Source organism: Urocitellus parryii, chromosome 6, assembly GCF_045843805.1.
Source record: "Urocitellus parryii isolate mUroPar1 chromosome 6, mUroPar1.hap1, whole genome shotgun sequence".
Lineage (NCBI taxonomy): Eukaryota > Metazoa > Chordata > Mammalia > Rodentia > Sciuridae > Urocitellus > Urocitellus parryii.
Genome location: NC_135536.1, coordinates 94,544,476 through 94,568,619, shown reverse-complemented (window position 1 = coordinate 94,568,619; position 24,144 = coordinate 94,544,476). Strand labels below are relative to the sequence as shown.

General features: G+C 33.7%; 2 protein-coding genes across 3 annotated transcripts in view; one reads left to right on the top strand and one right to left on the bottom strand.

Annotated features, from left to right (window-relative positions):
- The window catches only part of Myef2 (myelin expression factor 2), a 35,944-nt gene extending 34,159 nt beyond the window's left edge, over positions 1-1,785 (top strand). For both annotated transcript variants that reach the window (XM_026391611.2, XM_026391601.2), the window contains one exon: positions 1,426-1,785. In XM_026391611.2, coding sequence (XP_026247396.2) covers positions 1,426-1,589 — 164 coding nt within the window. In that variant the 3' untranslated portion in view covers positions 1,590-1,785. The remainder of the gene's footprint in view (positions 1-1,425) is intronic.
- Positions 1,781-24,144, bottom strand: Slc24a5 (solute carrier family 24 member 5). Its single transcript, XM_026391587.2, has 9 exons — positions 24,024-24,144; positions 23,135-23,314; positions 9,901-9,984; positions 9,710-9,813; positions 9,258-9,358; positions 7,365-7,645; positions 4,966-5,172; positions 2,968-3,069; positions 1,781-2,493 (listed from the first exon to the last, which is right to left on the bottom strand). The coding sequence occupies exons 1-9, from the start codon at positions 24,142-24,144 to the stop codon at positions 2,171-2,173; spliced, it is 1,503 nt and encodes a 500-aa protein (XP_026247372.2). The 3' UTR covers positions 1,781-2,170.

Genomic DNA, 24,144 nt, shown 5'->3' with positions numbered 1-24,144 from the left:
AAGATTTCAACAAGAAAATAGTCTTAACCATGTATTAAGATTAAAAATTGATTCTCTCATCTGAAAAGGGATCATGCAAGTGTTTGACAGGCCTTTTTTAAAAAAACAAAACAAAACCTTTACTCTTCTTCAATTTTTGCCCCTTTTTAGAGCTAAATATGTCTGGCTGTGTGTTTTTTTGCCAAATTAAAATTAACTCATACTGACCTATCAGCTATAATATTTGAAGTCCCCTAGTTTGATTTGTTTTGACATATACATCTTGAGGGGAGGGAAATATTATTGTAGTCACATCCTAAATTTAAGACCCGTTTGGATTGGGTCATCATGACTCCCAAGTTTGCCTCAATATAGTCTTACTTTACATTTTTTATTTATGTATAATTATTAATAATTCCCCCTTTTACTCGCTAGTATTCTGGTTTCAATTACAGATTTCATGTTTGCTTTGTATTTGGATAAAGGATATGAATTTATTTCAAATGCCACTTAAAAAAATATTTTCAGTTGTAGATGGACACAGCACCTTTATTTTTTTGTCTTTATATGGTACTGATGATCACCCAGTGCCCCACGGGTGCTAGGGAAGCACTCTAATGATGAGCTACAACTCTAATATTGTACTCAAATGTCACTTTTTAGAATTAGCAGTCATATTTACTGTGTAAGGAACAATTGTGAAATGTCTGATTTTTCTTATATTTTGAGAAACTGCTCTGAGGTTCTTTCTTTCTTCTTCATTGTTTTTATGTTTGTTAATTTTAATCAGTGTTCTCTTTCATAACTGCTTCCATAACACATATGATGCCATTCTTAAGATTTTTGAGTCCAAACTGTGTTAGTGAATAAATGGCTTTGGTATTGCTATAAAAGAACAGATTTGGTGGGGCTTTTTGTGGCCTGATAGAAATTAGATTTTCAGCATTCACTCTTATTTCCATGAGATGAAGAAGCAAAGTGAAGATAAAGAGAAGGATGATTAGGGATACTGGGCAGTGAGAAACTCTATTCTAAAGATAATTTTGATTAAATATATGTTTGGGGTCATGGTGAGTTAATATTTCAAGCTAACTAGTTTTTATTACTATAAAATTAATACTAGAAGCTAGGAATTTAACACAAAACATATTAAGTCCTAAGGAAATTTATCTCAATTCCAACTTTATATATATTAATATATATGTACATTAGTATACATATGTTCGTTACTCTATATGAATTGTATTCATAATATAAAATATTATGATAATTTCTTTATGAATTGTATTCATAATACAAAATAATCTCATGTTTTATTGTTTTTATAACATTAATGTTTTAAGCCATGTTACTCATTACTTCATTGACTATGAGGAATTTCAAATATGTATAGTAAAATGGATCCCATTTAAACTGACTAGTAATTCTGTAACTTTTCTTTTACAGGTCATGTTATGTTTGCAGAAATAAAAATGGAGAATGGAAAGTCAAAAGGTTGTGGAACGGTCAGATTTGACTCCCCAGAATCAGCTGAAAAAGCCTGCAGAATAATGAATGGCATAAAAATCAGTGGTAGAGAAATTGATGTTCGCTTGGATCGTAATGCATAATTTCAAACCACGGTTGGAACATTCCTTCATCTGTTTTGCTGAATCTACTAGTAAAAGTCATTTTTTTAGTAATACTGTATGCTTACAAAAGCTGTAAAAATGAACTTTTAAAATTCCCACCAGCTTTTAACAGTATAATGTTAAAAATATACTGTGATTTTTGTTAATCTCAAGTTTGGGTTTCCTAAAGACAGCAAGTCTGGTCATTCAGTTTAAATGAATGGTTATACTGTTTTTAATGAAATAAGCCATTTTCTTGTTGTTTTCAGTATGACATAGTAGTGTTTGTTCTAGTTTCCCCAGCCTTTATCAACTTATTGTAAGGTAAATGATAAATGGTTTTTTCATAACTTGTGTTTTATAATATGTAATTGTTCATGAAAAGAAAGGGCTCAGACAAATTAGGATGTGATTTTGGTTGGTTTTAAATTGCTTTTCTGTGGTGATAAAGAATTTACTATTAAGTAAGTTTTAGATTCTGAAATTTAGGATGTTTTTATTTGACTTAATGAAGAAATAGGTTTTTCCTTCTCTACCACCCCCACCATTCACATTTTCCACATTAACACTATTAAGAATAATCAATCTCCACAGCCCCTTATTTTATTATTTCCAATAATTCCAAGTTCATTTAGAACTGATAATGAAGCAAGCCCAATGTATAATAACAGGCAGACAGCTCCCAACCTTCTGTCTAATTTCCAACCATTAAAGTGAACTGCTAAAAAAAGAAAAATAATGGAAATGTTAAGAGAAATGGTTATGTAAGTGAGTCCTTTGCTGTTTACTTCTACAGGAGCTGATTCATTTATAAAAGCAGTTTTAATAAGCCAGGGAACACCTAGGCATAGCATATCAAACACATTGGATCCTACAATGTTAGACATAGCCATGTCTCCTTTACCTGCAAAAGAAAAGCATGTTGTTAAAAATGTGCATATAATACTGTTTTATTAATAATCTTCATAAGAAAAAAACACTGGATACTTTTTTGTTGTTGGTAGTTTTGGAAAATTGTTAGAGCAAGTCTTATTGAATTTGTATTTTTAAATTTTTCTTGGGTTAGTATTTAAGTTTAACATTTATTTAATAATGATTATCTTTATTTATTAAACCATTTTCAATAAGATATGTAGCTTACTCGTTGCTTTTCATTTTAATTTAGTTAATTACCATTTAATGCACAATTCAGTTAAATCATTTGGGGAATTAGATTGAATGAAATTAATTTGCTATTATATAATAAACTTGTCCCTTGAGTCAATTTTTTTTTTCTTCAAAAGTATGTTACTGAAGAAATAAATATTTTTCACATTACCTTGACTCAAGTGTATTTAGCTAAGCTTAAAGAAAGGGCACTGCAGCTTCCAGGTCTTACCTTTTCTTGCAACCAGCACACTTGCAACTGTATCTGGTATGCTTGTTCCTGCTGCTAATAGAGTAAGGCCCATTACTGTGTCTGGAATTTCTAGTGTTTCCCCTGTAAGACACCATAGATATTATAAGTTATAAATCTTACAGATGAACTAACCACTCTCTTAGATATTTCAGATATTTCCTCTTTGTTCAGAAACAAAATAGGCATGTTTAGATTTCTGAATCAATGTGTATTTACTTAGTTTTTAGCTAGCAAAATATTTGAATTGGGTTGGTAATTTGGGTAACCCAGGTAGTACAGATTTTTAATGACATTTGTAAAGATATTTAGCAGCCGCAATTTTACCAATGAGAAATGTTCGTTCCCCATTTGGTATTTTTATAGAAGTTGTAGATGTTCACTGTTAGTGGGGTTGTTGTTTACTTAATATATGCTAATGAGACTGATCATTTTCTTTTTTTAAAAAATATTTTCTTAACGAAGTGAGTTAAGCCAACTCTCAATTTGAGCTACAAATTAGTAAACATGTATGTATTTTAAAAGTCCTACTTTAAACATATACCTTAATTTGGTGTTTTCTTTGGGAAAGTCCAACAATCTTAGAAGAAAACAAAAACTTTTTGTTTTTGAGTCTAACATATAGTCCCAACTCATTAATAATTTCATTATATTTGATGTCAACTTAACATTTTTTCAGGAATGTGCTCGTTCTGGGTAACAGAACCAAAGGGTAGTTAAAATGAAAAAAAGAAAGGGACATGTAACTTAACTGAAAACACAGTTTAGAATATTTTTTCTGTATTTCCCCCCCCCCCAATAATGCTAGTTAAAATAACTTAATTATAAAGTAGCCTATTTCTTGCATGTTCATTTTCTTGGTATTGGAATTGGTTGTTAATTTTTGTTATTAATGTTGCTTGAGTTCATATGTACATAAATAATACTATTATTTATAATCTTAGGGGCTGTTCTGTGATCTCTTACTTGGTTTTGCTTTTTTCCTGTTTTTCTATTATCAAATATGTTCTGACTGAGAAAATTTGGATAGATTTAATGTGTAAGATATTTGGACTTTTTCATTTTCTTCATTAAAAAAAGAAAAAGAAATATTCTGCTTTTTCCTAACATACTATTTTAAGACGTCTATTAATTTGGAAAAGTCAGGGTCAGCAAATTTTGGGGGTGGAAGAGCCAGATAGTAATTATTGAAACTATCAGGCTGTATGTTTTCTGTTGCAATTATTCATTTCCACCAGTGTAGTGTAAAAGCAGTTATAGATGACATGTAAAGAATGGGCCTGAATGCCTTCAGTAAAATTTTACTAATAAAAATAGGCTGGGTGATTTTGGCAAACAGGCAATAGTTTGTTTACCTTTTCTATCAGTCAATTCAGGTTAGCTTTTCTTTTTTTTTTTTTTAAGAGAAATTTCTAATATTTTGTCTGTTTATATTCAGTTCTTTATTTGGGAACTAGAGCAGATTATTTCCGAGCAGTAATAGTTAAATCTTAATCATGGAAATAGTAGAAACCATTTTAAAATGAAACTTAATTTTATACTCTTTTCTGTCACTTTATTTTTAAAAGCAAAATGAAATATAATCTAGTTAAATAGCACTCATTTTCTCAAAACAGTGGTTCTTTATTCTATTTTTCATTATGGAATAGAATTCAGTATATTTTATTGTGAATTCCTTGTAATGTGATTTAATTATTAGCATAATAGATATCTTGTGAATTTGTTTTCATTTATAAGATAATTTCTTGGACTATACCCCAAGCTATATAGTAAGTAGTAAGAATATAGTTGATACATAAGCTGGAACTCACAAAACCTGAATGATCTTGTTGTTGTATTAATATTTAATCTCTCTGTAAATAGCACTAATATTAGTCTTGCTGAAAAGGAAGTGTGCTTCCTAGACTACTTGAAGTGAACCTATGTAATTTGTTTTTACATGAAATTATTTTCTTGTGCTGTTATACTTAAGATACATACCAGTTATTGTGACCATCCATACCAGGATATATGTAAATGCAGATATCCATAGTGCAGACATGAAAAAGGTTATGACAAAGTAGTTTTTCCAAAACTTTCTTCTGCAGTCTGGTGTTGTTAGAAAAAGTAATGTAATAATAGGAAGGGATAATACCCAAAAAATTCTTTTTAAGTCTGCTTCAGGCATGTTGAAAACACTTGGTGGATCTGTTGTGGAAAAATTAAACAATTTTGAGTTTTCTCAAATGGCCAATTACATTGGAAATGCCCATTTAGAAAGCAATATTGAAATAAATTAGCTGTATCAGTTTCTAAAAGGCTATTTAAAACATTTGAATACCTCATTACTGATATTGCTGGCAAAAAGAAACTAATTGAAAGTTGAGGGCAGACAGTGTAAGATGTGATACTCAGCATTTCTTGGTTTAAGGCCTTAAATCCATCAAAGTTTCCTGGACCATTTGCTAAATATGTCAGAAACAATGTTTATGAAGGGGGAATTGGACATCTCTTGATTGTCTATATTAAGGATTGTCCTCAGGGACATTTTTGGGGAGATTAACTGGCTTCTATCCCTGCTATTTCATTTGCCTCTCTTTCTAATATTGATCTTGCTTCTGGCCTGCCTTATGATAATGCTTACTTAGGGAGTATAAAATAATTATAGCATAATCTTATTGAGTTGTATATTCTAATTCTTATTTTAAATTGGTTTTTGGGTCCATTTTGTAACTTATTTTATTAGATTTGAGCTTGACCACAGTTCCTAGGAAGAACCTTAGAAAGGGCAGATAGAGAGAGAGAGAGAGAGAGATGGGGGAGAGAGAGAAAAGGAGCTAGTAAATAATCTACAGTGTAACTTTTAACATTTGACTATGTTCTTTTTGTCAGTTTGTTTTAAGTTAGTGGAGGGTAAGGATAACAATATATTGGATAAAAATGAGAATTTCACTTTGGAATTGTTTAAAATTTGTATGGCATTTACAAAATAATGTACTCATTAGGGCAAACTGCATTAAAACTAATGCTAGTAAAAAAACTTCAAAATGTTTACCAAGCTTCAACCAATATGGCATTAGGTATTATTAGATATAATTTCAATGTAATAAAAAAATCTGGACTTGTTCTTTTGAGTTTCTTGTTATAAAACTTAAGTTAGAGGTGTATATTTCTTGTACCTTGAAGACTAGAAACTAATTTTTGTAAAAAGGGGAAGAAGTCACATTGTATTTTTTTAAATGTTAGAATAGGCCCTTTAATCACTTAATTAAAATTACAATCTGTTTTGTACAACCCCTTTTTAAACAGTATCTTGAATTTGTGGCCATAGCTGATTTTGACTGTAAGCAAAACGTGTGGTGTGTGTGTGTGTGTGTGTGTGTGTGTGTGTGTGTGTGTGTGCATTTTCCCCCCCAACCTTAATGTTTTGCTAATTGCTTCACATGACACATTTAAACCTCAATGGTTTTTCCCCTCTTCCAAACCAGCCCTTTTTTCTGAATTGCCCTTTTTTTTTTGAAAGAGTGATCTCAGTCAAGATAAAAATCTTGGAATTGTCTTTGTTCCTTTTTTTGGCCCTTGTTGCCAAATCTTAAAATTCCTTTACATTGTCTCACATTTATTACCTTTCATCCTCACTGTCCTCTATGTAGGCATCTATTAAGCATGTCAAGATGTTATAATAACCTCTCAAAGATCTCCCTGTCTCATATCTCAGATACCAGTTTTTCTGTGAATATTATTTCAGGATAATATTACTAAAGTACATTTCTAATAATTTCCCACCTCACAAACCTTCCAAGGTACAATGCTTACACTAGCATGTAAAACTCGTCCTACCCCATTCTTCATCCTACCCCACACCTTTGTACCCACCTTTCCTCTGCTTCCTTACTGTGCATTTACTGACTGGGCTCCATTTATGTTAGTACTCAATCAGGCCTTTTACTAATGTTGTTTCCTTGGCCTCAGTTCATAGAATATACTTATCTGTACATCACTTATGTAATAAAGGTTTTAGTAGTTATTAATTCTGGTTATAACATCAAGTAATTGAGTTAAAAAATCTTACTTGTCCAACAAGCAGTTTAAATGCTTTTATACTTTGTGTTAATTTCCTATCTAGGTTCACTGAATTTTATACAGTCTGTCCAATTTATGAACGGTGGTTATTTTTATCTCTTTGTGGTATTTATTCCTTCATGTTTTAGCTTTTTTGGTGGAGAGATTGTTTGTTATTTTTAATAATGGAACCTCCCTAAGGCTGGGACTTTCTTTTCATATTCTCTGAATCTCCAATGTCTTTTATATAACAAATACATAATACTTGCTAAATTAAAATGAAATTCTTAGATTTTTCTAGTGGAAAGATTTACTAGTGAGCAGAATGTAGTTATTACCTTCAGAAACCTGACTAAGACCATGTAAACTTATAGAAAGCTGGGAATAACCAGAATCTTCATGAAATATTCCACTGTCAGTTCTTGATTGCCGATGAATGAACAGTTGGCCCTCGTCTTCCCATTCCATCAGTGTCTGTTGTTCACTTCTCTCTTCTAGAGCGTTGGCAAGACAAGTACAGCGACTGCATTTCTTTATAATATATTGGTTAATTTTAATGTCGAAACACAGGACCAAAACATATAATCCATATATCAAAAGTAGTAAAGTTCCTTCATACCTATAAATTAAAGAGGAGAAATTTGTACTTTTAAATTAAAAGAAGTCATTTTAGAGCTAATAACTTTTGGTCATTATCTTTTGATAATTTTCTAACAAAAGCAGCATAAGAACAATCACAGATACTAGATATATTTTTGTAGATTTTTCCAAACTTGGTTAGAGTGTTGTAAATTCATGGATGAAATTCTTGATACTTTTCTGTATTTAAAAAGGAGTATAAATCCATTTTCTACATTTGTAGATTCCTTCCAAATGTTCGGCGTAAAAAGTGCCTTGAAAATTATCACTGGAGAGTTTCAGAATAAAACTAACGAACACTGAGCATTTTCCACCTCAGTTCATTGACAGTATGTTTCCCTCAAATATATAGTAATTATAAAAGAATATAACATTTGTTAATTTATTTGAAATGTCCCAAATTAAATTTTCTGTCATAGGAACTTTGGCTGGGGCTTTTCAATTTGTTATGCAGAAATTTTGGGGGGACGGGGGTGAATTTGGCTTATACTCACAAGAAAATATAGTCTCTAAAAAAGTACTGTTTCCTGCTTAACTGTAATTACTAATGCCATCGCACTTGAACCTTGCATTTACTTTTTATTATTTCGTAGACAGTGAATCTCTTTGCTACCACTGAAGGAACAGAGTTCCTGGTATCCCTAAAGGAGGGAATATTCCTTAGCTTGGATAGTTTCACAGTCCCTGTCCTTTGAAGAAAACTGCTGAATTCCAGAGGATGTTATTATACTAGCTGTCTTTGGGAGAGTGACAGATACCAGGATGATTAACTTGGAAATTCTCTTCCCTATTAGATTTTTAAGTTTCTTGATAGCAGATATCATGTACTGCTGCTAAATTGAGTACTCCAGAGGAGTACCATTAACCTTGTTTTGTATTTTTTCTTGTGCTCTCTGGGAGTTACACAATGTACATGTGTGGCCATGTGTTTTACATTTCTTTTATGATGCCTAGCATAATAATAAATACCCAGTAGATGCCTGTGTTTATTTGAAAAAGTTTATCGCTGTCTAGTAAGTCACTTCCCCCCCCCCCATTTTCTTGTACCAGCTAGGCATAGAGAGATTATAGGGAAACAAATAATTTTTAATATTGACACCTAAACATTATTGGTTCTTGAAGGAAGAAGGCTAAATGAACATTGGAGAGAAATTTGAAGGAATACAGAAATTTTTACTTTCTCTATCATCTTTCTCCAATCTGTTGTGGCCACGACCAATTCTTACTAAAGCAATAACCTAGTAGAAGAAAAAGCCGAAAGTTGGGGCTTTTTTCAGACAACAAAACTTGAGGTGATTAATGAACATCAGCCAATGGGAAGAACAAAGAGTGGTGGTCTTCAGTGACTAGTGAGTGAAACAGGGAGGTTATGATGTGACCAAAAAGAAGTTGCAAAATAATGAGGAGAACCCATCAGCAGTTGTGATGAGGAAATTAGCCCAGAGACTCACTGGAAAATAGTGTAGAAGTAGCAGATAAATGAGAAGTGACTGACATGACATTTCTAAAAAAATGTTACTAAAGCATCAGATTTCATGAAGTTCTCTTTGTAATTATGTTTTACTTAAGAGTAACAATTATTTCAAGCTTACCAGTAAACTTGGTTGTCAAATATTATGCCAAAAACTGCTGCTACACTAATTGCATATGCTGCACAGTCTCTGAAAAGGGGCCAACATGATAGCGTTGAAACCTGTAAAATGATAGTTTGATTTACTGTTTCCATTATGGTGTAAGTAATTCAATTATAATGCTTAGTATAAAACTAAAGCTGTTTATGTTTATTTGTAGTAAAATATTGTTACCTTTTGCATATTGCTTAGAGAGAAAGGAATTTTAAAGAAAAATTGTTTCTAAACCTACACTGACTTTCATAAATTTGAGCAAGAGCTATTTGTGGGTTAACTAAATTGAATAAATGTTTTTCTACTGATTAATAAATTTGATTGAATGCATTACTATTGCCTTGTTGTTCATCCTAGACAATAAACTTGTTTTTAGAACTTGTCAAGACAATTTTATTGAATAAAGTTTTCTTACATACCACATTAGATAGCAAGCCACAGGCTGCACAGATGCCAAGGAGATTATAAATTGCAGATCCAAGAATGGTACTAATGCCAATATCACCCTTTGTGATAAATACACCTACGAACAAGATTGTGTACGTTAGTGTTAACTTAAAAGGAATAAAATCACGCTGAGTTAGCAAAAAGTCTTAGGAGCAATATTTACCTAGGAAAGCAGTAACTAATTCAGGAGCAGAGCTACCCGCTGCCATGAAAGTTGCGCCTGCAACATCCTGAGACAATCCAAGGGCTGAAGATAAATGAAATTATTATTATGCCTGGTAAAGTGACAAATGAAAGAGCCTTAAACTATAGCTTCACATAAGTCTAATATTGATTTAGGCTGCAGGTTATAAAATTATATATATGCACGTTATAAAATAGAAGGATCCAGTGTTGTGCATTTTTTAATGAATACATTAATTCTATAGGAGAAAGAAGATTGGGAGATTATTAGGAGGAAATGTATTGCTACTCAGGTTTGGGCTCATTTCCAATCCAGAAAAGACTCCTTTCTAGCTAAAAGCCTGTAGGTGAGTAGCAGCAACAAGACTTTGGGTGGTACCAGGAATTGAACCAAGGGTACACTATAGCCAAACACCTCTAACCTTTTTTAGTTTTTTGTTTTTAATCATGGTCCTGCTAAATTGCTCATGCTGGCTTAAAACTTGGGATCCTCCTGCCTCAGCTTCCCAAGTTGCTAGGATTATAGATGTGTGCCATGCTTGAAAAGACCAAACTTGAAAGAAGATCAAAGACATTAGTAGTTGTTAAGGTCTGTAAATGAAGCTTAGTTAAGCTTGTTCGCAAATTTGCAATATCAACATTGTCTAATTATAAATGAGAGGATATTAGTTAACTAAAAGCCCAACAAATAAGATTTAATACAGTTTTAGTGTATTGATTTGAAAAATACTTGTTAAAACTGTTAGCAATATAGGAAAATACTTGTACTATCATTTGGAAATTTTATGTGTATCTTCGAAACCTAAAAGCATGTAAGTGTATTAACAATTGACAGAAGGAGAGTTAAAGCCATTTTTGGTCTTACTGTGGTAAGGAAAAAGAGAAAGCCATAATGAAGAAACATGCCTCCTTTGCTTTGGGAATGCTAGGATAATGCTTTATAGATAAAACTAAAAACTAGTCAGTGCTAGCTGTAAATTCTCTTCCTAGGTTACAAAGTTGGTGTCAAAACTAGAATTCAGATTTTTTACTCTTGTAAATTCTTGTTGGTGACTCTTGATGTTAACTTTTGTTTACTAAACCTGTAGTTATTGACAGTTAAGTTTTCCTGGAGCTCAGATTCTGGTGTGCTTAGTTCAGTCCCTATCAGTATCTCTTTATCTGTGGAGGCCATCACCTGTTGCCTGTTCACAGGTCCACGTCATTTCTTTACTTCTTTGCTAGACATTGACTTTTAACTGTATAGATTCTTTTTTGTTTGTTTGTTTCTTGGTGTGGTAGATTGAAATGTACCAGAAAAAAAAAAAAAAAACTATAAATTTCCACTCCACATGCTTTTCTAGAAACTTTACCATTAAAAAAAAAAAAAAGAAAGTTAAAGTATGTCCTGTTGAACCTGAGTTGAACCTGAATGTGCCTTTATGACTGCTTTGACTAATATGGAATAGCCATGGCAGAGCCATAATATTTGAGGCTTGGACATTAAGTGTGATAAAATTTCCTCAGTGTCCTCTTGAGATTTACTTTATAGCCCAAAGCCTCCACATAAGTCCTTGAATTCATGCACTGGAGTGACCTCATGAAGAGTCCATATAAAAATAGAGTCCCCAATTTGTAATCTTCCCAGCCTAAGCACCAGATGTGAGCTTTCCAGATGATTCCAGACCCATCTGGAATTGCATGAGAGACCCTGAGAAGAACCACCTAGCTGAGCCCAGTAAACTCCCAGAACTGAGGGGCAGTAAAAATGATTTAAGCCATTAATATTAGGGTGATTTCTTAAGCAGCAATAGGTAATCACCTGGCTGTTGTTAATTTGTTACATTTGCCAGGTACCTATTGTGCCAGATGCTTTTTTATGTGGTAGGAATATGGCATTGAACAAAACAAATGTCCCTGCTCTCATGAAGTTTTAATACTAGGGGAGAGAAACAAGACAAGCTACGTATGTATTCTTTTAGGGATAAGTAGCAAGGAGTGAAGACAGGATAAGCCGAAAACTAGCCAGTGTCATTGAGGAAGGATTTTGAAGTGAGGAAGCTAGCCACTTACATGCTATGATAGAGTATGCTAGGCAGAATAAGTAGCTTCAAAGGTTCTAAGGTTGAATCTATCCTGTGTGTTCAAAACAGATCAGTGTCTGGAAGGAAGAGTGTGAAGAGAGAACAAGTGGTGAGAGTGAAGGTAACTGGTAGAACATGTAAGGCCTTGTGGATCTGAGTGTAGACTTTTATTGTGAAATCTGTGAAAAGTACATGGAAAGTCATGCATATACTACCTGCTGATGATACCAGCTCCATTCTTTAATTTTATTTGTTGGGATTATTTGGTTTCAGAGGCTCACACAGTTTTAGTCTGAGCTGTTTCATCATCTGATAAACTTACATTGTGAAAGGCTCTTTCAGGATAGTTGGAATTATCTAATCTAGACCTTCACTATTTTTGCCTTTGACTTTGTTACTTGGTAAACATTTAACTGTAATTACTAATGAAAGGAGGGAAGTAATTATTTATGTAGTATATTTTACATTTCATAGCATTTATTTTACTAGTAGGGTGATTATATACTTGTCAGCCATATATAATGCCTATATACAGTTGACCCTTCATTTCCATAGGTTTATATCCTCACATTCAACCAACCATCTGTGGAACAGACACAGTCAAAGAAAAAACTGCGTCTGTGGCGGGATTTTTTGGTCAATATTCCCTAAATAATAAATATACTGTAATAACTATTTTGTATTAGGTGTTATAAGTGATTTCTAAAGTACTCAGAAAAATTTATATAAGTTATATGTAAATACTGTACCATTTTATCTTATATAAGGGGCTTGAGTATCCTCAGATTTTGTTATCGGAGGGATCCTAAAACCAATTGTCCGTGGATACTGAGGGGATAACCGTGTTTATCTTATATGCATATGATCTAATCAGTATGTGTATATCACACATACAAATGCATACATTGTTATTACAATTCTTTGATGTGTAGTATGACCAACTGGCCATAAAATTTTAAAATAGGATAAAAACACAGAGATTGCTTTGTGATTAATTTCTTTTTCTTTTTTGGAAGTAAAATCTTATGTATGGTATATGATTCATTCTCATATATATTGTCAACTATCTTTAGATGTGAGTGGTGGAATTTTCATTTTACAGACAAACATGTCCAGGGTAGATCAATTGCCTAGAAGGCATGAGGCCCTGGGTCTACTTCCTAGCACTGCAAAAGATTGTGTGTGTGAATGAGGGAGAGAGACAAAGAGAAATGGAGAGAGTGAGCAAGCCTGGATGACGTGAGTGTCAAAGGAGGTTACAGCATTCTAGATGGTCTGTTGGCTATTATATTTGTGTGTTAGCTTTTATGACCAAAATACCTGACAAGAACAACTTATAGGGGGAAAATTTATTTCAGGCTCCTGGTTTCAGAAGATCAGCCCGGGGTCAGCTGATTCCATTCTTCTGAGCCTGAGGTGAGACGGAACATGGTGGAAAGGCATGACAGAGAAAAGCTGCTCAGCTTATGGCAGCCAGGAAAAATGGGGAGAGAAGGCAGGGAGGGGTTGGGGGGGAGAAGAAGAAGGAGGAGGAGGAGAGAGAGGAGGGGGGAGGGGTGTAGGAGAGAGAGGAGAAGAGCCAGGAACAAGGCCATGCCCACAGTGACCTACTTCCTGTAGCCACACCTTACCTGCCTAGTTACCACCACACAGTAGCCCATTCAGATTTATAATCAAATGAATTAATTCACTGATGAGGTTACAGCTCTTGTAATTCATCTTTTTTTTTTTTTTTTTTTAATGTAGAGACAGGGTCTCACTGGGTTGCTTAGCACCTTGCTTTTGCTGAGGCTGGCTTTGAACTCTATCCTCCTGCCTCAGCCTCCCAAGCTGCTAGGATTACAGGCATTCACCACTTCGCCTGGCTATAATTCAATCTTTTCACCTCTGAACATTGCTGCATTGCCTAACACATGAGTTCTTCAGTGTACATTTTTAGAACCAAACCATAACAGATTGCTCAATGACAGTTTGGTGGTTGAGTGCATTTTGGTGGTTGTGTGCATCTTACAGTTTCTACTGAAAATCTGAGATCAGTTTTTACTAAACATATGAAAATGTATGAATTAACGGAAAGAAATTAAGTTATGTCTCAGCTTCAAATACAAAAATAGGTATGGATGTGTGTGTTTTAAAGAGTGAAAAAATAAATTATAAGAAATGCTTGGCGCTGAGGACCCTTGGTTTCAAAAGGGTCCTGGAAGGAAAGTAAATCAGTCAGGGACAGTTGGGCGGGGTGGTGCAGTCTTATAATCCCAACTATTTGGGAGGTTGAGGCAAGAGTACTGCAAGTTTGAGGCTTGCATGGGTAATTTAGCAAGACACTGTCTCAAATTTTTTAAAGCACTGGGGATGAGGACTTGGGTTGTGGCCCTGTGGTAGACCCCTTGCCTAGCATATGTGAGACACTGGGTTCGATTCTCAGAACCACGTATAAATAAATAAAAAATAAAGGACCATCAAGAACTAAAAAATATATTTTTTTAAAAAAGCACTGGGGATGTAGCTCAGTGGCAGGGTGCTTACCTAGCAAGTGGGAAGCCCTGGTTTCAATTTTTGGTACCATTAAAATTAAGCAAAAAGTCACATGGATAGTAAGGATCTTAAATGTAGGGAGATAGGGCATAAACCCTGAGCCTATTGATTCTAAGTCGTATGCTATTTTTATTTAGCCACAGAAATCCAATGTAAGAATTGTGCTTAGGCAGGCCAGTTATAACCTAGTGGGTAATTGAACTATTATTTTTTCCCTATTTTGTACCTTGGGTTCCATAATTGCCCCTATTCATTCTTTTCTAGGGGGAAAACAGGAGTCAGGAATACTTTGGAAGTTTTCTAGCATATTCCAGAGAATTTATAAATTTAGTGTTACTGGTTATTATCGTGAATTGTCTTCCCAAATCAATTCAAGGCTAGATAATTTGTGGATGAAATTGAGAAATAAGACATTTTATTTTGAAGTAATAGTTCAAAGTTGGTGCCGTTAAAGACTGGCTAATCTTTGTTTAATGCTAGCTGAAAAGTGCTTCATTAGAAAAATTCAATTTCAAGAGAGAGAAAAGGTGATCTATTGGGTCATTGCAAGACAGGAAAATAGGTGACCCTTTAGAACATTTTCAGGCTCAAAAGGCAGTAAGAATAAAGATTGTTTCTCTTCACTGGGCTCTAATTGAATTATGAAAGGAAAGGTTCTGTATAGATGGATGAATAAAACTTCAAAGATATTTTAACAAATTATATCTTAAGGTTCTAAGAATAGTTTGTAAAATGGTTTATACCTTTGAACTTTAGAATAGATTGGCTTTGTCTTCCTCGACCTTTGGATAGCATTTTTCTCTACTATAGTTTATTATTAAGTATAAATTGTTCTGTGTTTTTTCCCTCCATGACTATTATTCTCTTTTCTTCCCCTTCTTTTAATGTAAAAAGAATAATCACATTTCCTTTAAGATATAGTATATATAGTTTTCTGTATAGATTTAGTTACCGACACGATGTTTATATAAGGTACAACTTCATGGTAATGGGCTGATTCTTAAAATTCATCAGACATTCTCTTAGGTGTGTTCTGTTCTGTAATGCTGTATTGGAAAGTTTATAACAGTTTTTGAAAATATCTTTCTATATGATATAGTAGAAAAAATATTAAACTAAAATGAAGATGTAAATTCTGGCCCTGCCAATGATTTGATATGAGATTTTAGTTAAGTCATTTAGACAAGCCTCATATTTTGCCATCTGTAAAACTAGAAGGTTGTATTACACAATCTTTAGGTGATTGTCTAATTTTTTCAATCTTTGCTCAAAATGTAGAATATGAATTCTATGCCTTAAAACTATGCCTACTGTTGTTTATTGCTAATTAAATTCCATTTATGATTAAAAAATCTAATCTTACATTATTGACAATTTGAAAAATGAACAGTAAAAATGGAGGAAGGGTCATTTATACTATTAACCATTGTATTTTACCTACTGCTATCATGTATTTCTAGTCCTTTTTATATTATACATTTTGATATAATCATAGGCTACACACAATTTGGTGTCCTCTGGCACAATTTTAAAAAGTCTGCAAATGTTCATGCTCTTTAAATGAATTAGAATATTGAAAACAAAAGTCATTCAACTCCAGTGACCTTGATGTATAGTTATGCTGAGTAATTCTATTTAGGGTCCAAATAAAGTGTGACAATGAAACAGATTTTTTAATGATTGGCAGAACTGGTTTTGAAATTAATTTCAAGTATATTTCTTTGGATCTTTTTTTTGTAAGAATCAGCATCATTGGTACAAATACTTGGCTTCTCAATAATATATAACTATGTGTGTACATATACAAATATATGCACACCCTATATCTCTGGCATTTTTAACAATAAATAAAATAATTTGATTAACATATTTACCACCTCATATTTTATGTGAGCTATGCAGGAAGGAATTCTGAAACACCATATAATGCTTTTAAAGATATGAGTCCACTGAAAAAGAAGGCCCTCCTACCCACAATCCAACAGCTATAACATTACAGTGGATTCACACCTATCCCACTTCTGCTTTTGCTCAATCATATAAAGCACCCAGAATACACTGTCTCCAGTTGTCACTGAAAACTTGATCTTTTTGATACTAAAATGCTTTTATTTTTATTTTTTGGCAACATGATTAATATATAGCATAATGATTAATACATAACTATTATCATTATTATTACTAGCTCTGAATATTTTGGTAATATATCTGACTACTTAGCACTTAGATCCATACTCCTTGTATAGATTCAGATGCAGTGCAAAAGGACTACTATATAGATCAGAGAAAAAAGAACAACAAAGAGAATGAAATGCTCTTAGGATGCTGAGTGCCCATGTAGCATTGAAGAAGCACTATTCTTAGAATCTTTGTTCTTTGGGAAAGCTTTTGCCTCTGTAAATATCAGGAGGATTAAGAATCAAACAATCCCCTGAAACTGTAGGCTATCCAAATGCCATACCCATAGAATTATTTGACTCTCAACTTTATCAATTTAGAATCAATTCTCCCTGGAATTAAAACTTATATTTCTTTCTTATTGCCTGTTTTTGAAACACAAAGTAAAACACAAAGGCACACATTAGTCAAAGCACAGGGAGTGAAAATATTTTTAATAAAAAAGTAAATATTTAAGTATGTTTTCCTCAAATCTTATTAAAATAATTTTCACTTAAAACATGTTATAATTAAAAGTTATCAGCATGGTAGAAAGATTAGAATTTCCAATTGAATAGCATTTTAGTGAAACATTTAAAAAGAAAACTTTTATAACTCACTTATTTTGGGCTGTGTCAAGTGACTAATCAAAGGATTTTCAGTTTTCTGTAGAGATGTCTTAAAAAAAAATTAAAAAGCAGCCCCAAATCCTTGTTCAGTACCTTTGGGCTACCCATTACCTATCAAAAGGATGTTGTTCTTTGTACTGAACTTAAGTGTTTCTAAAAATGAACATCTTACAGAGAATGATACATAGCAGTTCTATTTGAGCTTTAAGTTAATGCAGTTTATATTTTAAATATATATTAGTTTCTACTTAAATATAATTTAAAGTATCACTTTTTGAACAATTAAAGTTTGCTAAAAATGGAATAAAATGATATGGATACTAATGCAAGAGAAATGAAAGTAACTTTAAACAGAATATTCCAGAGATATTTAAGTTGTAGTGTGAAGTGACCACATGAATTATTAGATAGAATAAAGGGCTTTATAAGCTTACTTCTTACTTTGTGAAATAGTACTTGCTTTCATGTGTCTTAAACTGGGTTTTCAAACTGTAGCAGATTCACAATGGATTTGGTATTTGTTCCAAACGTATTCATATTGACCTTGATCATTCACCTTCTCTATTTTCATCTCTCCTGGAGAAAGCTTTTTAGCCTTTGTAGTCTGTTCTTACATGATGGCGAACATTCAGTGATGTTTTCTTCTGCGCTGGTAACATGTATAAGCAGTTTACTTGTATTTCCTTATGTACTTGGCACAAAGCTCTAGGAACTAAGAACCATAATTACCTTTTTCACAGCTTAACTGAGGCAGCGAGAAGTTAGGCACTTACCCAAGATCACAGAGCTAGGATTTGAACCCTGTTAGGCACTTTCAGGCATTTCGTAGAGTAATACACTATTAGAGCACATGACGGTGTGTCCCCTCCAGCTCTCCAAGGATTCTCCACATTATCACAGATGATTCAGCAAGCACATCATCGCAAAGATTTAGAAAGTGTATGAAAAATGCCATGCCATCAGTACCACATATGACTGACTACAAGACAATATGACCACCTTCACAAACCAAGTATGAGAATCTTAGACAAAGTTTTCAGAAGTCAGGCTCATGTGAATAACCTTTTCATCCTTGTTATTTGGAATCCTTAGTGTACTCTCTGGCTATCTGGTTCCTTACAGTATCCACTGACTAAGGGTCTAGAGGAGCACAATTGGTAGGAATGAGGGCGATCTCCTTAGGGTTTTTCCTTACTCCATTGCCTACCTCTATCTCCCTTGGCTCTAACTTGGTCTTCTGTAAAGTTCCTCTCTGATTGTATCTTTTACCTCCTTTCCCCAAATCTTATTTCTAACCACAGAAGCTATTAGTCTTTTCTCCAAAGATAAAATGCTGTGAACAACTCGAGTGTGATATATTTTTCCCTATATAATATGGATTAATTTCACTTTTGCCCTCTGCGTTTAAAGAATCACCATTATCTTTCTTTTGTACAGAACCTAAATGGAAAAAAAAAAAGCAGCAACAGAAAACAGAATTGGAAGAAAAGGGTATTGTAAACAATAGCATTTTGTTATAATGGTTTCACACAATTAAGATGATGGAAATTTATCATGAGCTCTGTAATGTTTTGAACAATCAATAAAAAAAAAAAAAGATGATGGAAAATAGTCTGCCTAGCGGAGATGTGTACCTGCTATACCAGGGTTGGAGTGTGAAGGAGAGGTGGTGTGACTTTTTTGATTATTAATAGAATAAGGAGAAGGAAAAAATTCTTGCTGGAAGCCCCTGTGGCAGCAGTGCAAAGAGAAATTGACAGACAACTATTTAGCAGTGAAGAAGGATAGAGCACTTGTGTGACTAAGCTGGGGGCCCTGCTAGGGTGTCAGCAAGAACTTCTGCCCTCCATTGTTTTCAGCTCATGGAGATTCCAGTGCTGACCCTCTTCTAGTCTGGCCTTGCTGAAAGATCCTACTTAACTGCTGACAAAATGAGCCATTGTGGTGGTTGAGGAGAGAGTAATGAGGTGGTGATAAGGCTGAGTGGGATGGGAGCCTGTTAATTCTTCCATTTTATTATTGATTGAAACTGAGAATATGTACTCCCACAGGAAATTATTGCATCATATATAATGATTAGGTTTCACAGTACTGTACTATACTAAGATCTCATGTGCATTTTGGGCAAAATATTTAGGCCTAGGAACCTAATTTACAACCCTGTTCAAGTTGCCAAAAGTCTAAACTGATTCCTGTAAATAATTCAGTGTATTCTCTTTATTTTGTAATGTACTTCCTCTGTAGTTACAATGTTTATTTGATATATGTTTTTGTCAAAACTATCAGTGCCCTTGGGAAGAAAATCCCTTGTAAGGTTGTTCAAATAGAACAGGTCTTCTGAAACAACTATTTTACTGAGGCTAATCTCAAACAAGGATGTGTAAAATTATATCACATAGCAGTTGAGCTCATGCTTGAGTTTTGACACTAGAGAGATGAGGGCTCTGCTGCATATTGGCTGTGTGTCTTGAGAAATTACCCATCCTCTTAGCCTTGCTTACCTCATTAGTAAAATCAATGTACTAGTTCTTATTTTGTAAGATTTTTGTGAAGGCTAAAGGAAACCATAATCTGTTCACATATATATGCGTACACAACATGTTAGGTCTTCTGTAATTGTATCATAATAAATAAAAGACTAATAACACTCCAGTAAATTGGGGAACTCTTCAGAAAACTGTATTGAAGATTAATAATTATTAGGTGACAAAATGGATGAAACTATTATGACTCAATGCTCGTCAAGGAACTATGGGGAAATGAGACACGTTTGTAGACTTCTGAAGTGAGTTTCTATGGATGTAAACAAATTGTAGAGGTAATGTTTGTTATTGCTGATGTCATAATTTTAATGATGCCATGCTAGACCTTGGAAAGAGAAATGACAGAATTAATGTATAGGCATTTAAAAACTAATTGAGCTAGCACTATTTCTATTTCATTTTGTTGCTAGAATTTTAGGTATTCAAAAACCAGGGTCAATTCTTATTGGCTAAAGAAGATTTGGAAGTGGCATGGGTATCCATCAATCACACATTCATAATAGCTACTATATTTTATGCAGTGATTTGCTTGAGAAATGCATATTTGCTATTTGTGCTTCATAGTAATTTACATGTGGTATGGTGAAAATCATAGACAAATAATTTAATGAAGATTATTTGAAGACATAGCTATGTTTCAATGTAGTAGTTTCTTCTGCAGGATTAGAAAAGTTTTTTTTTCAATTTTACTACTCCTAAAACAAATTTTATAAATAAAATTCTTAATGGATTTGTTCATTCAGTTCTGTTATTGTTGAGTGTAGTCATTGTTTAGAATTCATATAATACACTGAAATTTAAATTCCTGAGTCGTGTATGATTAACATTTTAAATTTTTACTTTAAAAAATATCTAATGTGTTGTACTGATACAAGAATAAACAAATAGGTTATTAGAAATGAGTTGGGATTATAGAAAAAGTATATGCATACTCAGCACACACATACATACACTCACACTTATATTCTATAGCAAGAGAAGTTTTTAGTGGAAGAAATAAATGTAGGAAAAAACTATAAGAAAAAGAAAATATGACAATTTTTGGAAACTAGGATTAAAATGATCTAAGTATAAAACCAAAAAAGAATCATAAAAGATATACAAATTTAAAATATTTATAAAACACAAAATAAAAGGAAACAACAAACCATGAAAAAATCATCTGATGTAAAATTGTATTAGAAAAAATTTATATATGTGTGTAATATATATATATATATATGCATATATATATATATTTTTTTTTTCTTGAAATATCAATAAGAAAAAGACAAATACTCTTCTCTAATAGAACATGGGCAAAACCCCCACAAAAGCGAGATCATGAATGTCAGTAAATATATAAAATATTCACCTCACAAATAAATATAAATTTTATAAGGTAAAATTTTAGCTTAATTGACAAAGATATTAAAAATGATATTCATTGTTTTCTGGAATGTATGTTATGCATTATGAAGGCTTAAATAGGACCACCCTTTGTGGAATACATTTTGACAATATAGATCAGAAATCTTAAAATATGTAGAGCTCTGCCTCCTAATCAGAAAATGATTAGAGAATTCAGAGAACTTATACAAGTATAGGCATAACATTGTTTAAAATAAAAGGAAATTTATAACAAATCAAAGTCTCCAAAGAGATTAATAGTTTTACAATGATAAATTTCTACTGGGTATCTACAATAAGTAAAAACCATGTTTGGTGCTCACATCATTCATAGAAATCATGGACTGTAATGCTACCATTGAAAGTCATGTTTTTGAAATATCATGTGAAGAAAAGACCCCAAACTCTGTGTGTGTGTGTGTGTGTGTGTGTAGAAAGATTGAAAAGATTGGAAGGAAATACTTTACACCAAACAGTAATTGTGAAGATCTTGGGGTAATGGAAATATAGGTGATTTTACCTTTTATTTCTATTTCTCTTGCATTTATCTAAGTAAAAACAAATAGAGATGTCAGTGTAAACTGTAGTACCATTTTACACTCTTTCCCTGTATAAAGAAATGATATGTAGCAGGATGAGCAGATGCACATGTGTCCGTGTGTGTGTGTGTGTGTGTGTGTGTGTTTGTGTTTGTGTTTGATGATGTGTTTGTGATGTTTTGTGCAGTCCTGTGAATTTGGAATAGGAAACTCATCCCTTTTCTATGATGTAAACATGCTCAATATATTAAACTAACAAAACAGTAGACAGAGATGGGAAATGCTGGTAATTTTATATATGGTATGAAACAGCACTGATATCCTGATTTTAGATACTAGTACCTAATGAATATCTACACTCAAAATTCTGGACAATGTATACTGCTGGAGGAATTGAACTCAGGGGCTTGGACTAGCTGATCTTATTTTCAGAAGCCAATAATGAAATCTACTTTTTTTAAAAAAATTATTTTTTAGTTGTACACAGACCTTTATTTTGTTTATTTATTTTTATGTGGTTCTGAGGATTGAACCCAGGGCCTCTCATGTGTTAAGCGAGCACTCTACCACTAAGCCACAACCCCAGCCCCATGAAATCTACTTTTTAATAACTGAATTCACATTATTTGATGCCTGAGGTCAGGTAACATAGGATGGAGGATTTGTTTATTGGTTCTTAAATAACAGTTCATTTTATTAATGGTAGTATGCTGGGAAAGGAAGAAGGGGAAGGGTAGTCCATAATTACTTCTTTTTGGTACCAGGAAATGAACTCAGGGGCACTCGAGCACTGAACCACATCCCCAGTCCTATTTTGTATTTATTAGAAACAGGGTGTCACTGAGTTGCTTAGCACCTCTCTCAATTGCTGAGGCTGGCTTTGAACTCATGATCCACCTCTCAAGCTGCTGGGATTACAGGCGTGTGCCACCATACCCGGCTTACTTTGTTTATCTTTTAAGAAGTTATAATGGCCTTAGAGTAAAAATGAAAAAAGTTTTCTTAAGTATAAAATAGTAAATATTAGGAGGTCCATTTATTTGTAGTACACACCAAGTTCATAGATGTGAAAGCCTGGAACAGGCTTTGTTAAAACAGCCAGCCAGGCAGTGTATTAGACAAACAGGAAGTTTTTGTAGATAGGCTGTGTAATAATAACTGCTGGGTATTAACTCTGCTTCTCTGCTGCATGTAACTACTGATAGAAACCACATTTGGCTAGTTCCTTAGAAAGCAGAACCCTATGACACAGAAGTCAGTGCTCTGTCAGTGCATCCATTTGAGACTGACAGAACCGTAGCCATGTCTGTGAGACGCAATTTTTCTGGAAGGTCATAAGGGAGTTTTCTGGCCACTTACATTCACTGATGATTTCCAGGGAGGGCAGAAAGTACTCATCACAGACGATGGACACGGCCATGAACATGTAAAGGATAATCAGGAAGTAGATTATGATACCTCCATCTGCACGCTCCTGTTTGGTGAAAAACCCTTCGGGAAACTCGGACGATGGAGAAACAACACATTGAGTGCTATTTCCTGAGAAGGATAAGGAGGTGAAAATTTGAAGAATGTTGGAGTCACACGTTTCAAGTCTACCAAGAGCATTTCCTTATGAAAACTGGAATATCTGGGTGGAATTTTTAAGAATCCAGTGAAAAATGCATAAAACATCTCTGAATATGTTGTAGCTGTGCATCCTTAGAAAATCAGTCTTTGGATTGGAAAGAAATTCTTTGAAGAAATAAACTGATGATGGTGGAAGAATTAAAAAGTGGAAATTATTAAATCACTCCTCCATGTCTCTTTCTAAAGGGGAAAACTGAACCTCTCTCCCTCCTCAAGTAGAAACCATGCTTCTGATGAATAAATATTTCTAATAAGTGTACAATTTCATTTTCTTATTTCAGAGCCCCCGTTGTCCCTAGGCCTCCAAAGACTCCTCTACTGTTGCCGAGAGTGTTTTTAGGATGAAAGCTTTATGTTTTTGTTTTTTTCACGATGAAGTCTCCAACAATAAAAACTAGAGGCTTGCTCACTTTTTGATCTCTGTGAATTACTTCGGGGCTATCTTTGAGAACTTATTGGAGGGATCAGAACATTTGATATCCCTCTAAATACTAAAAATCAGAGCAAATATAGCAGGAAGCATACGCAAAAGTGAATCAAGAAAGCATTTTCCTCCCTATCCCTTCATGCAGTGTGGTAGCAGAAGCAGCAGGGGTAGCTGACCCCAATGTCCACCTACCTGTGGCTCTTGGGAGACGCTGGGGCAGGGAGGCCCCTGGGAGAGGCTGGTGTGCAGTGGCCCAGATGATGCCGAACAGCAGGGCCCTTCTTGCCCATGTCGAGCCCCCTTTTGTCTGCAT